At 37.9% G+C, this 14,065-nt stretch overlaps 1 protein-coding gene across 1 annotated transcript; it reads right to left on the reverse strand.

The window, feature by feature from the left end:
• Positions 1-13,404: 13,404 nt before the first annotated feature.
• LOC137648045 (CCHC-type zinc finger nucleic acid binding protein-like) lies at positions 13,405-13,848 on the reverse strand. The gene has a single exon (XM_068380988.1). The coding sequence runs from the start codon at positions 13,846-13,848 to the stop codon at positions 13,405-13,407; it is 444 nt and encodes a 147-aa protein (XP_068237089.1).
• Between the last annotated feature and the right edge of the window lie 217 nt (positions 13,849-14,065).

A 14,065-nucleotide genomic window follows, 5' to 3' on the forward strand; every position in this document is an offset into this window, starting at 1 on the left:
CCGGACCCAGTTCTGTCTCAACAAGTACAGAAGTCGACTGTCTTCACTTCATTACAGAAAACCCGAGACCTTCATCTCATGATTTTCTCTCCCTAGCAGTAAAGAAAAGGTTTGGGATCTCAAAAGAAAGTATAGACTTCTTAGAGGAATATAAGTCAAAATCTACCAAAAGGCAATACGAGTCATTTTGGAAGAAATGGGTGGCCTTTGTCAAGGCAAGGAATCCAAAGGAAATCTCGATGGATTTCTGTTTGTCGTTCTTTATTCACCTTCATGAACAAGGTTTAGCAGCCAACACGATAACTACGTGTAAATCTGCCTTGACAAGACTTTTGCTTTATGCTTTCCAGGTAGACTTGTCTAACGAAATTTTTAACAAAATCCCTAAGGCCTGTGCCAGACTCAGGCCTGTAGCACCTCCAAGGCCCATCTCATGGTCTTTGGATAAGGTACTACATTTTGCTTCAAGTTTGGACAACGATGCTTGCTCTTTGAAAGATTTGACTCAAAAAGTTATATTCTTGTTTGCTCTAGCCTCAGGAGCTAGAGTTAGTGAGATAGTGGCCTTGTCTAGGGAAGAAGGCCATATCCAGTTTGCTGAAACGGGTGAGCTAAATCTTTTTCCCGACCCAAACATTTCTCGCCAAGAATAAGCTATCCACTAAGAGGTGGGGTCCCTGGAGAATCTACCCTCTGAAGGAAGATGTCTTCCTGTGTCCAGTGGAGAGTCTAAAGGTCTATCTTCGCAGAACTTCAGGGGAGGACAGCTCTTTAAAGGAGGAACATCGGGGTCAAACTTATCCCTGAAACAACTAAGGGCAAAGATCACCTACTTTATTCGCAGAGCGGATCCTGACAGTACATCCACAGGTCATGATCCTAGGAAGATTGCTTCTTCGTTAAATTTTTTCCAGCTTATGGATTTCGAGAGCCTTCGCTCGTTCACTAGATGGAAGTCATCCAGGGTGTTTTTCAAACACTATGCAAAGCAAGTGCAAGAACTAAAACGTTTCGTGGTAGCAGCAGGTAGTGTGATAAAACCTGTCGCTTAGTGCTGCGAGGAACAGTGAATTATGTGGGACTGTAATTCTAAAGGGTGTACATGTTGGCACTTTATAGTGCAACATGGTAAGTGGAATGTCATCATGGTGACATTATTGACTTCCAGTATGCAAAGGTGATGAAACATAGACTGAACACTAAGTGCCATGTGTTTTTTACACAAGTGTAAAATACAAATACACAATTACATCGTACTACATACTTACCACCATTAATCTCTTTGACAATAATTCCCCTTCAGGTACACTATTCTCCCCCTTATATACCATTTCTTTAGATACTTCATTTATCACCTTTCTTTTAAACTCATATATGCTACCTGGCATTTCCCTATTAAAACCATCTTGTATTAACGTGCTTAACCCCTTTAGGATACACTTAAATATCATATCCTCCCCTTCAAAATTTTGCTCTGCAACTAAACCTTCAGGCAACTTTTCAGAATTATGATTACTCTCCTTATCTTCCATTCTACCATGCATTCTCGACATCATATTTGCTATCACATTTTTACTTTCCCGGTACATATTCTAACTTAAAATTGAATTCATTCAAATCCTCTATTGTCCTAGCAACCCTTGCATTCACACACACTTACCTAATCATATACCCTAGGGGCTGATGGTCAGTACGCACAGTGAAATTTGCACCATACAAAAATACTTTCAATGCTTTCACATAAAATCATATTGCTGCCAATTCCCTGTCAATTGTTGAATACTTCCGCTCAGCTTTATTAAATGCTAGATTAAGTATATTAAGAACATTGGCAGCAGTGCGTTAATGTAAACAATACTTGAAACACCAAACAGCAAACACTAAACATATATTTGTGGTGGCAACTATGATAGGTTTAGAGGTTTGACAGGGGGAAATATTATAAAATTAGGATAAGCAGCATGCAACTAATTAATGTTAACTTGATCCTTTAATAATGCAACCAAAATATGAAAATTTACTGTGCCAAACAAAAATCACCCTGACTAGGAATTGCTGCTAGCTTAGTTTGTAAAATCCTCATTTTTTTCCCAAAACTGCTTTGCTGATTTAAGGGTGCGTTACCACTTGTAGCGCCTTATGATACGGGAAATACGGTACGTAGACTTTCATCAGGCTTCCATACAGGGACAATAGGGCTATTCTAGGCACTCTCACTCTTTTCTATTACACCCATACACTCTAATTCCTGACACTGCTCCTCTATCTCTTTGGCAATAGGTGGAGAAAAATGCCTGGGATGCTGATATATGGGGGGTATCATCACTGAGAACTATTTTAAATTCTTGCAAGTCTGACCCCCCACAATCCTCGTCACCGTGACTCAAAACTCTCCGCTGATCCCATAACATCTTAACCAATCGTTCCATTTCGACCTTGCCCATATTCTCATCTAACCTAATTCTTCCTTTCAACATTTTGTAATCCCAATCGTCATCGTTCTTTATCTTAGCAGTCATTACCTGTCTCGATTTAACATGCCTCTCATCCTCTACATTGACCAATGTATACATACATTCTATGCAGTCACCCACACGTATACCACGTACTCTCTTCCTCTTGACACTCGGCAACAAACTTACATACACCTGAGGTTCCCGTATATTCATAACACCATCACTAGTTTTCATGAAATTACCTGCTTCCATACCTTCCTCTACATATTCAGCCTTGTCACTATTGGAAATTCCCAGACTGCTCAGCCAGGCAACTTTTACACTATTAAACTCACCTTCCTTACCCGATAACTTTACTTTCCCTTGCTACCAACGACACCCCCTTCCACACATTCGTACTTACTCGACCATCTTCCTTTGAATAATATTCCCCACAAATATTACCCTTAGTCTTCATTTCTATCATATTCACACTTTGATGTACAATCATACCACATTTTTTTTAGAAAATTATACCCAAGCAATACGTCATACAGTATTTCTCATTCGCTCCCTCAACCACGTAAAAATCATTATCCCCCATCATCAGCCCCCCAATCATAACATTTTCATGCAGCTTGCCTTGCACAGGCATACTCAAATTACCAATACCTTTCACTTCACCCATACATCCCTTAAATTCACAAACCTACCTTACCTTATCATATGCATTCCTAAACATTAAATTAACACCGCAACCAGTATCAATCAAACCAATCAACTCTACACCATTAAAAGTCATTTGTTCTGGCATAAATACAAACCCTTTGCTATTTATATGCTGAAAGACAACCCATGATAATTTTAGTGAGGGATAACTACCCCATCCGCTAGTTAGTGGGTGGGGGATGGGGTAGACTGGCTACCCCGCTCACAAACACCTCTCGGCTGAGTAACCACTTTACTTTATGGCTCAGTAGAGGACGGATATGCTGCCTTTCTCTCCCGCAAAGACTTGCCTCGATTTTTTTCTGTTTAGTCTATTCTTTTGTGTGTGTTTTTATCTTATACATATATATGCGTGTATATATGAAAACATACTCTTATGTTGTTAAATACTTGTAGCTTTAATTGCTGTTGACAACGTATCCGGCGGACTCCGCCATAAGGGAGTTGTCATTGTGTTGATACTACCTCCCCCCCTTGCCGCCCTCCCCTGCGTGGGTGGCCAGCAGTTCTTCAACACTCCCGTGTGTTTGTTCAGTACTTGAGTTAAGGTTTATAACAGTTCCTCTCCCTTTCGAGGAATTCTCTTACAATGAAGGGGACTCATTCTCCGAATAGTTCATGTTATGCAACGGAGTTATGAATTGTAATTCATCACAACTTTTATTTCCTTTACTACAGATGGCAGCGAAGTAGAAAGCAAGGCCGATGGCTTCGGCCGCTCCGGTCAATGCCCTGTGCTTCCTGTGGCAGCTCATGAGCTGCCCACCTTACGAGTTAGCACTTGTCGCTGACCTTCAACTTGAACAAGGCTTGTTGGTTGGAAGCATAGAGTGCTGTCAGGAGGTTCGCCTCCAGGCGTTGGAGAACATTCCCTTACAAGGAGTGTTAACCTTTCCCCAGAGTTTGGCTTGTTCCTCCTTCGTGGGGAACTTCTCTCTCGTTCGCGACAGAGATTGTTACGCCAATGCTCTTTTCCCATAGAGGCGAGAGAGATTGTTACGCCAATGCTTTTTTCCCATAGAGCTGGGAGAAAGCTTGTCTTAGGTGATACCCTCCTTCGGGAGGACTTCTCTCGCGTTCGCGCGAAAGAGATTATTACGCTTAGGCTTTTTTCCCATAGAGCTGGGAGAAATTTTGTCTTAGCTGATACCCTCCTTCGGGAGGACTTCTCTCGCGTTCGCGCGAAAGAGATTATTACGCTTTCACAGGAGTGTAGCTGGTTTGGTCGGATGACCAATTCAGGTGAAGTATAGATATGAACTGCCTAAATTATCGATATCACAGATATCGCATGTCTCAGCATTTAAACACAATATGTAAACTTTACATTCGTCTCGGAAGACACCTGCATCCGGTGACGACACAATCTTTCACACGGTATGCATTTGTGTTGATGCTTCAGAAAAAAGTTACATTGCTGAGGGATGCAAAATACATCCTGTTATGATTTTATCTGACTACAGCAAATCTCACGCTAGCATCTTCATCCACAATGACATATTACGTCATGTGTTTTAAACATGTAATAACTAACTATTACATTAGCTCGGCCAGCTATCTCAATTTTTTTTTTTTTTTTTCTTTTAAATTTAATAACACACCAAAATATGTTTACTAGGTGTGACTGGATATATGTATTATTCTTTGTTTAACTTTAGCCATAAGCAAATGAGGACGAATGTCCAAATAGTCACATAAAAGAAAATAATGACAATAATGCATATGAAAAGATATTACCAAAGCAAAGAAAAAAAATGCATGATAATTACAGATCACAGATATGGTACATTGCTAGCAAATGATTATATGGTACCAAAAAAAAAATACTGATATACATATGATTCGGTAACTTGTTAAAGAATAATTGTTACCTTTGTCAGAAACATAGATTAACACAATACGGTAACTAATAAAAATATTTGTTACCTTGGTAAAGATTCAATTTTAGTGCACAAACACGAATTCCTGGTACGTACACGTACCACGGTTTCGTACATATATATATATATATATATATATATATATATATAGATATAGATATATATATATATATATATATATATATATATATATATATATATATATATATATATATATATATATATATATATATATTTATATATAGGGCTGATATATTTTATTAGATGCCCATAGATTCTGTTATTTTTATTTTTTTTTCTCTTTCCTTTTAACATTCCGGCAATATATTTTATTAGATGCCGAGAGAAAAAAATGATTTGTTTTTTTTTTTTTTAAATGTTTTTTAAATGTATTTTTAACAATGCAAATGTTCAATAATTTCTTCAATTACATATAACTAGCGTACTAACTGCTTTTCATACACACACTATTTCCAAAGCATTTTACTCCTTTAGCGAATGAGGTGGCCACTTCAAACGGCTTTAAACTGAATTAAATAAGGAGTTTTGTCTGGACATGGCAAAACGTTCTGTTTTAGCTGCCAACTGTTCCGTAACCTACGCCAAACAAGGATGTTCACGGCGATAAATATCATCACCGTCACACTTAATCCTGCTAGTAGTATGGGGTAAAGAAATTTCTTATAAGTCGGTGACAGGTGGTCCATCTCGGTCAATTTCATCAACCGCTTGGCTACCTGTTTGTTGTATGGGAGAGGTAGTGCTGGCATTGTAGACGTCCACGTGAAGTTCGCGAAGTAGACTCATTCTCTGATGATAGTCCTTATCCCGGTCACCATGGAATTAGGGGAAGTCCCGATACAACCATCTGCTGCAACAAAGATGTTTGCAAAGGACGTGGATCCGTCCGGGCAGGATACATTGAAGCCGTCCTTGTCGTATCGTATCCACGAGCCATTGTTCAGTCTGCAATTGAACTCATTATTGTCAAAGGGATAAAGCTTATCCAGACAATTTTCATTTGTATGGGAGAGAGCACCGTCTAGCACTATACCTAACTCGCATGAATCCATTAAGTTTTTATGGAATTCAAATGAGTCAGCTGTACATATTTTTCTATCCATTGCGTCTGAACAGTGAGTTAATTGATTTAAGTCTTTAATGACCGTATATGTTTCCTTGTCTGGGGAAATCAATACGTGTCCTGTCAAACTGGATATTACTGGATTTGAGTGATTCATCATGAAAGTCGGAAATGGTGATATCCTGTAAGATTGCCAGGCATCAGAAGAATCAAAGGGAATTGTAATCTTAATCTTGTTATTTTCAACGCTTACTGTAATTAGGCTGTAATAAAATTCTAACCTACGTTCGCCTAACAAAGGAACATAGCCTAGTTTATCCCTTCCGTTCTCCAGAACTAACTTTAAGTAATTTATAGGCAACAAATGGGGCGACAGTACACCTTTAGTTGCTAACGTGATAGCTTCTACATAATCCTTGGATTTCCCAATAAAAAGTGCAATTCTGTTATATATGTGATCTATCTTTGAATCATAATACGTTAACGTTGCCAACAAATCCTGTACTTCCATAATCTGACTGATATTACTGGAATGTTCATTTACTAAATCCATAATTTGATTGATTGAAGCTAACTGATTCCTTAGTTCTGACATAATCAATTCATCTTCATGAGTCAAGAACTCAATTTTCTTATTTTGATTACTAATCTTAAGACGATTGGAAATTCCTAAACCTAAACTTGCAATAGACCCGAAGATGTTTAATGCAGCAAAAATAAACGGATTTCGTCTTTCCTTATGTTCGTGTCCTACAGTCCACATCAAAAGGTCACGAGCCAAAGATTCTGTCTCGTAAGTCTTATTTTGCAAGTCATCAGATAGCATCTCTGCAACTTTGTGTCGATCCAAGCGAACTCTCTGTAGTCAAATGAAAATGTCTTCTATGCAACTCATCTAATGAGACAGAAAACCTTGAAATGGCGCTTTTTAAGCTAGTGACATCATTCTCTGGAAGAAAAATTGCTTGCATATTCACTTCAACAACTACGTTGCTCGATGTAATAAAAACGTCTTCTTGTCTTTCAACTATAGTGCCATATTTAAAATCTATACTTTTAGTTTTAGAGCTCATCCCAAACGAGAAAAATGTCTGAGCGAACAATATCACTCCCAACAACAAAAAATTCATCTTGGAAACCTGTAACGAGAAAAATATATGTAATTACTCCTGTATTAAGAAGAAAACTTTTAATCACACAAATAAAAAATTTTCCCTCACTTCTTTCCCTCTTTTTTTTTTTTTTTTTTTTTCAATTTCCTATGTGAGCCAATGGTACTATTCTCTCATCCGTGGGTTGGGATACGTTTTGAACTCTAAACCTATTGGCCGTTAATGTTTCCAAAATGTTAAATGGGCCTTCAAACTTTGGTGTTAGTTTATAATTGAGTCCTTTACGCACATTTATCTGTATATATACATTATCACCCACGGTATATGTCTTTCGAAGGATATCATATCGACTTATGCTTGCATTTATACATTCTTTTAAAGTATTTGATAGATTAGTTGTAGGCATTAATACATGGAAAGGCGTTCTAACTGGGGTACCATACAATGCTTCATGCGGTGACATTTTAATTGATATATGATATGAATGATTCAGAGTACTCAGTGTCGCAGGTATTGCAATATCCCAGTTGGGGTTTGATCCCCCTAGTGTTACTCTTAATATATTTAAAATCTTCCTATTTGCTCTTTCCACTAGCCCATTCGACTCTGGGTGATATATCATGGTATTTATTTTCTTTATGCTAAGGAATTCACACAATGAGGTAAGAAAGTGATTATTAAATTCACCACCCGAGTCTGAGATTATCATGTGTGGAATTCCATGTTTACAAATGTAACACTCGTAAAACTTCCTAGCGCATTCAATCGCAGTTTTTGTTTTAAGCGCTATTAGTTCTGTATATCGAGTTAAAGCATCTATAATTACTAAGAGGTGCTTATTTCCTCTGTCTGACTCGTAAAATCCTGTTAACAAATCTAAATGTATTCTTTCAAAGGGTTGATTGGGCACGGGATAAGCCCCTAGGCTGACAGGTGTTTTCGTATGCCCTTTGTTTTCCTGACATGTGTGACAATTAGCTATGTGTCTTTTTATATCTGTAAGCATCGTATGCCAATAAAACAATGATTTGGCTTTCTGTGACATTAATGAGAACCCCGGGTGTCCATGTAATGGATTTGCATGCAACCAATTCAGGACAGTGGAAATAAGTGAGATTGGTACTACTACCTGGTCGTTAGTTATATGTGGTGTATTGCGGGTTTTCCTTGTCACAGTCCTACACAATATTATCTTTGATTATATAATTCTGCTGCTTATACTTTATATATCCCTTTTCCTTATGATTGCCTTTCAAAGCATTTATAATTGTTTCTATTTTCTGATCTTTTCTTTGCTCAGCCTGTAATAATTCAGCGCTCCAGCCTAAATCTTCTTGTTCAGATATCGTTTTAACAATAGGCATGGATGTTGATATATCTATTAATTCAGCTAAAGGCTCCGTACAAGATGACACGGGGTTGCGTGATAATGCATCCGCAATGATATTTGCTTTCCCAGGTAAAAACCCGATTCTTGCGCCAAAATCTTGAATGATCAAATGCCACCGAATTCGTTTAGGGCTGTGGTTGAAGCCTTTAAAGAACTCGGTTAGTGGTTTATGGTCAGTAAAAACCTTAAAAGGATAACCGTATATTATGAACTTAAAATGCACTAGTGAATTAACAATAGCTAGCCCTTCCTTGTCTATTACTGCATACTTACTTTCGGAAGTTCTCAGTTTTCGAGAATAAAAAGCTATCGGGAAAAATTGTTGATCATATTGCTGAAGCAATACCCCTCCTACTCCTAAGTCTGAGGCGTCTGTTGCAATGAAGAATTCCTTACCGAAGTCAGGAAATTTTAAGATAGGAGAACTACACAGTTCATCTTTCAAGGTATTAAACGCCTGTTGATGATGCTCAGACCATATGAAATCTATGCCCTTCTTCGTAAGATCAGTTAAAGGAGCGGCTATTATTAAATAGTTGCGTATAAAACGCCTGTAATATCCACTACAACCCAGAAATTGCTGTATTCCCTTGACATTAGTAGGTATGGGAAAATTACGTATAGCCGACACCTTATCATGGACTACTTTAAGACCTTGGCTTGACACCATGAAACCCAAATATATTAATTCTGTTTTGAAAAATTCACACTTACTAATCTTTACCCTTAAGTTATGTTGTCTTAATCTCTGTAGTACTAATTCTAACTTACATAGATGTTCTTCTAAGGTGTTGGAAAAGATTACAAGATCATCCATATAGGCATGCAATATATCCCCTAACAAGTCTCCAAACACTATGTTAATCATTCTTGTAAATGTTATGGGAGCACAACGTAAACCAAAAGGCATCCGTAAAAATTCATAATGTCCCCTGGCTGTGCTGAAGGCTGTGTATGGGATACTATCTTCTTCTAATGATATCTGGTGAAAGCCTTTAAGTAAGTCCAAACTGGTAAAATATCTATTCTGACCTAACAAAGACAAAATATCGTCAGTACATGGCACTGGGAATCGATCAGGGATCGTCTCCTCGTTTAGACGACGGAAGTCTACGCAGATACGCCATGTTCGATCTTTTTCGGTACAACTATTAATGGAAAATTATAAGGGCTGTTTTATTTCCTAATGACTCCTTCTTCTAGCATTTTACCTACTTCATCATTCATTTCATTCTGGAATTTCATAGGGAGTCTGTACGAGGGTACATAGATAATTTTCTGCTTGTCCTTTAACCTTATTTGATGCTCGATCACATCTGTTTTTCCTAAGGATCCATCCGTAGTGGAAAAAACATCATGATATTCAATTAAAAGTCCAAAAATTTTCTGCTGAATTTCTTCGTCTTGAATGTCTTTATTGATTTTATTTTTAATAGATTGCAAAAGGGATTCATCCGCAACTGATTGAGAGTGATTGATTTCAGCAACGGTAAGAATACGATGTTTATAAACTTCTACATCCAAGATATGTTGATTTTTGTGAATTACTAAAGTGTTACTTAAATGATTACAGACTTCAATATTACATTGTTGATGTGAGCCTACTCTATAAATAGCTTGTGTGACAGACAATCCGTTAGTTTTCAAAGTGTCGGAAAGGATTAATATTTCAGATCCCGGTAATGTTTTCTTTATTTGCACTATTAAATTCGAAGGTACGTTTGGCTCGATAGATTGCGTGCAAGATGATATTACGGGTGAACGAAAATTCTGCTGGGTCGCGTATATTATTTCTTTATTAGTGAGACAAGTTATTGGTTCTTCAACGTACGTTACGGTTACATTTGTCGTCTCCTTTTTATCCAAAACTGATTTTAAGGTATTAGAAGACTTATAGAATTTCTCTTTGATATACACGCCATGCTTGGCAGGGGCTAAGATTTCCCATAGATGGGTATCCTATAATTACAGCTGGATACATATCAATGTTTTGTACAACAACAAATGTATCGGCAAACGTGCGTTTACCGACTTTGAATTGAACATGAGTTATGCCTATGACATTTAATTCATTATTTCCTATACCCGAGAGTCTAACTCCGGATTTTTCTATCGGAAAGTTCGAAAACAACAAATGATGTGTCCTCAAATCCATGATATTATGTGGACTACCAGAGTCAAAAAATAACGTAAAGGATTTGTGTTCTAAATTTACAGCATATAAGGTTGGTCGTAACTCATTTTGGCTTATTATTGTATGAATTCGTTGCAAATCTACGGGAGCATGCACTGTTTTACTTAATTCGGCCGTGTGTTTCATAGGAAAATCTATTGCCTCACAATGATCTGATAAAGCATTAAATTGATTATTCAATACTATTGATGTTGACATGAATGACCTTGACCCAACATCAATCTCTTCCCCACTGGAGTTAATTATGTGGTATTTGCTTTGCTCTGCACATTCTGAAAATTAGTCTGACCTTGCGAGGTCTGGTTTGAAGACCCTGGCTCAGCGATATTCGAAGAAGTGTTTGTTTGTTTCGGACTCTGAACTACATTGACATTTGGTTGTTTCTTCTTATTGTTAAAATGAGGATTTTTCTTTTTATTTCCATATGGAACTGACTCTGGAATTGACTGTGTATTTCTGGGATTCTGTTGTGTCTTACGCGAGTAACATTGACTGTATGAATGAGTCGAACTATTATGTATCGAACAGAATTTCGTTCTGCAGTCCGCGATTAAGTGACCTTGACGTTTGCAATTATAACACGTCATTCCCGCTACTTGACTATTATTAACTACGTTCACTGTTTGTGGCTTTGTTTCATTCTTTGCAAAAACTTGAGTTAACACGGGATCGAGATCTGGACACTTAGCCATGTGTTTTTTTATCTGTTTATATACATCCAATTCCGTACTTGTAGGCGTTAACTTTTTATCAAAACACCGCACTAAAGCTTCAGGCAACATAAGTGTCATGCAAGTTAAATACATTAATCGTAAAAAATCTTTCATGGAGATGTTATCTCTAGTAACCCAAGTGGAATTACCTAAAATATCCTGATATTCATTAAGCCTATCAGCTATGAGAGCTGCTCTCAATAACATTAAGCCGATTCATAGTGGCTTGATTAAGTGTATTTCTTAACGTTAATACTACATCCAAGGCTTTTTCACCCACATAGACCGCGCGTAACCTAACTTTGAAATCATCCCAGGTAACTGCTTCTTGAAATGAAACACCTCTTAGATACGCACTCGCATCCCCCTTAGAAAAATCTATAAAACTTTTAGCTTCTTGTAATTGTACAAAAGGGTCTACGATTTGTTTGGCATTTAAATGGGCATCGACGGATGAAATCCATGACTCCACATTTTGAGGTAAGAACCCATTAACCCGACCCTGAAAAGGAAGGATTGCAGACCTGGCATTTACAAGCGTCACAATCGGGAGAGGATTACTCTGTCCTACGCCACTAGGTCCAGGGGTGGGGCTCACAGGGGGCGTCATGACTGCTGTATTTCTTTTCCTATCTCTCCGACCCCTTGCAATTCTATCAAAATATCTGTATGAATACAGACGTCCACTGCGTAAACGCATAAGCACTTATTGATAAAGATTATAATAAAATTCCCCAAAACAATGCTACTAATCCCAAGACATTTCCCGAGAATTTCTGAAAGAAAACGGAACACAAAGATATTTCCCGAGAATTTCTGAAAGAAAAAGGAATTAGCACAAAGAGAGAAAAAATTCTAGATGAGAATTTGGAGTTGAACACAGTTTCCTTTAATGAAAGGAAAATAAAAGATTAGCGAACCACTCGCCCCAGTAATAATCGACTAACGACTCGTGATAACTTCACTTCACTGCCCAAACTGAAATGAATTTGAAAATTGTACTTAGCTTTTATATGGTTCTGTGTGACGTCGTCACATCCTCTCTCTCTCTCTTGATGTTAGGGGGAATGTTTCGTCCGAGTTTCCGTTGAATGTAGTGCTTCCTGGATATGTTTTGTAAGCGTTGAACGTCAGTCCTTGGGTTTCCTAGGATGTTGATTGAAGATCCAGTTCATCAGTTTGTATGTATAACATTCATCAAATGTTGTAGACTTCGATGGACTATGTTACCTAGTCAAAATTGTAGATTCATTTACGTTGATTTCTTGAAGATCTTTCTCTGGTTTTTACAGCTTTATTTTTGATTTCTTGAAGATCTTCCTCTAATTCTTAGAGTATTATTATTGATTTCTTGAAGATCTTTCTCTGATTCTTAGAGTTTAAGTGCTGCCACCATTTATTAGTGTGCTACTGTTATTAACACACATCGAGTATGTGTTGTTTGAGATGTTGAGTCTTGAAATAAAGTTCATCATTGTAACTTTAAAATTGTTTATTCTCTAAAAACAACAGTGTTAAACATCTCCATCACAGGAGTGTAGCTGGTTTGGTCGGATGACCAATTCAGGTGAAGTATAGATATGAACTGCCCAAATTATCGATATCACAGATATCGTATGTTTAGTTGTCTCAGCATTTAAACACTATGTAAACTTTACATTCGTCTCGGAAGACACCTGCATCCGGTGACGACACAATCTTTCACACGGTATGCATTTGTGTTGATGCTTCAGAAAAGTGTTACATTGCTGAGGGATGCAAAATACATCCTGTTGTGATTTTATCTGACTACAGCAAATCTCACGCTAGCATCTTCATCCACAATGACATATTACGTCATGTGTTGTAAACATGTAATAACTAACTATTACACATGCCCATCTACCCCACATTCAGTACACTTAGCACGCAGCTCCTGGCACATCCTCACGTAATGCCCATTCTTACCACAATTGCTGCAAATCACATTTGTACGGTTACTCCTACATCCACTTGCTACATGCCCAGTCGTACCCCACCGATAACACATAACCGCTTTCTCTTTCTTACACCCACTAATACGATGCCCTGTCTCCTCACATCCGAAACATGCTCCTAGTGCCCATCTACACTCGTTCTTTTTATGTCCTACCTTCCCACACCTATAACACCTCTTTTCACAGATACCACTACCTGACCTACCTCGCTGCGCACTAGCACTTCTATCCCTCCAAACCTGATTTCCCTGTCTAAACCCTTCAGTTGTCCGCATGGGTATTTCTACATTACTCACCCTAACACTCCTATCTACTACACTATCAGCTACCCTCATTGGCCCTCTCATAACAGCATCTCTAAAACTCCCAATTCTGGCACACACTCCTCCAGTCCAGTTCTTACACTCACAGATTTTCTTTCTTTCATACTCCTATCCAACTCGTAATCCTCAACTATCTCTAAAATATCATTCCATGTCAATCTCTCTCTCGTCCACCTCATTTTCTCCTTCCATGTTAAATTAATAAACTCAAACCCATTTTCAGGCACCT

The sequence above is a fragment of the Palaemon carinicauda genome, chromosome 10 (assembly GCF_036898095.1).
Source record: "Palaemon carinicauda isolate YSFRI2023 chromosome 10, ASM3689809v2, whole genome shotgun sequence".
Lineage (NCBI taxonomy): Eukaryota > Metazoa > Arthropoda > Malacostraca > Decapoda > Palaemonidae > Palaemon > Palaemon carinicauda.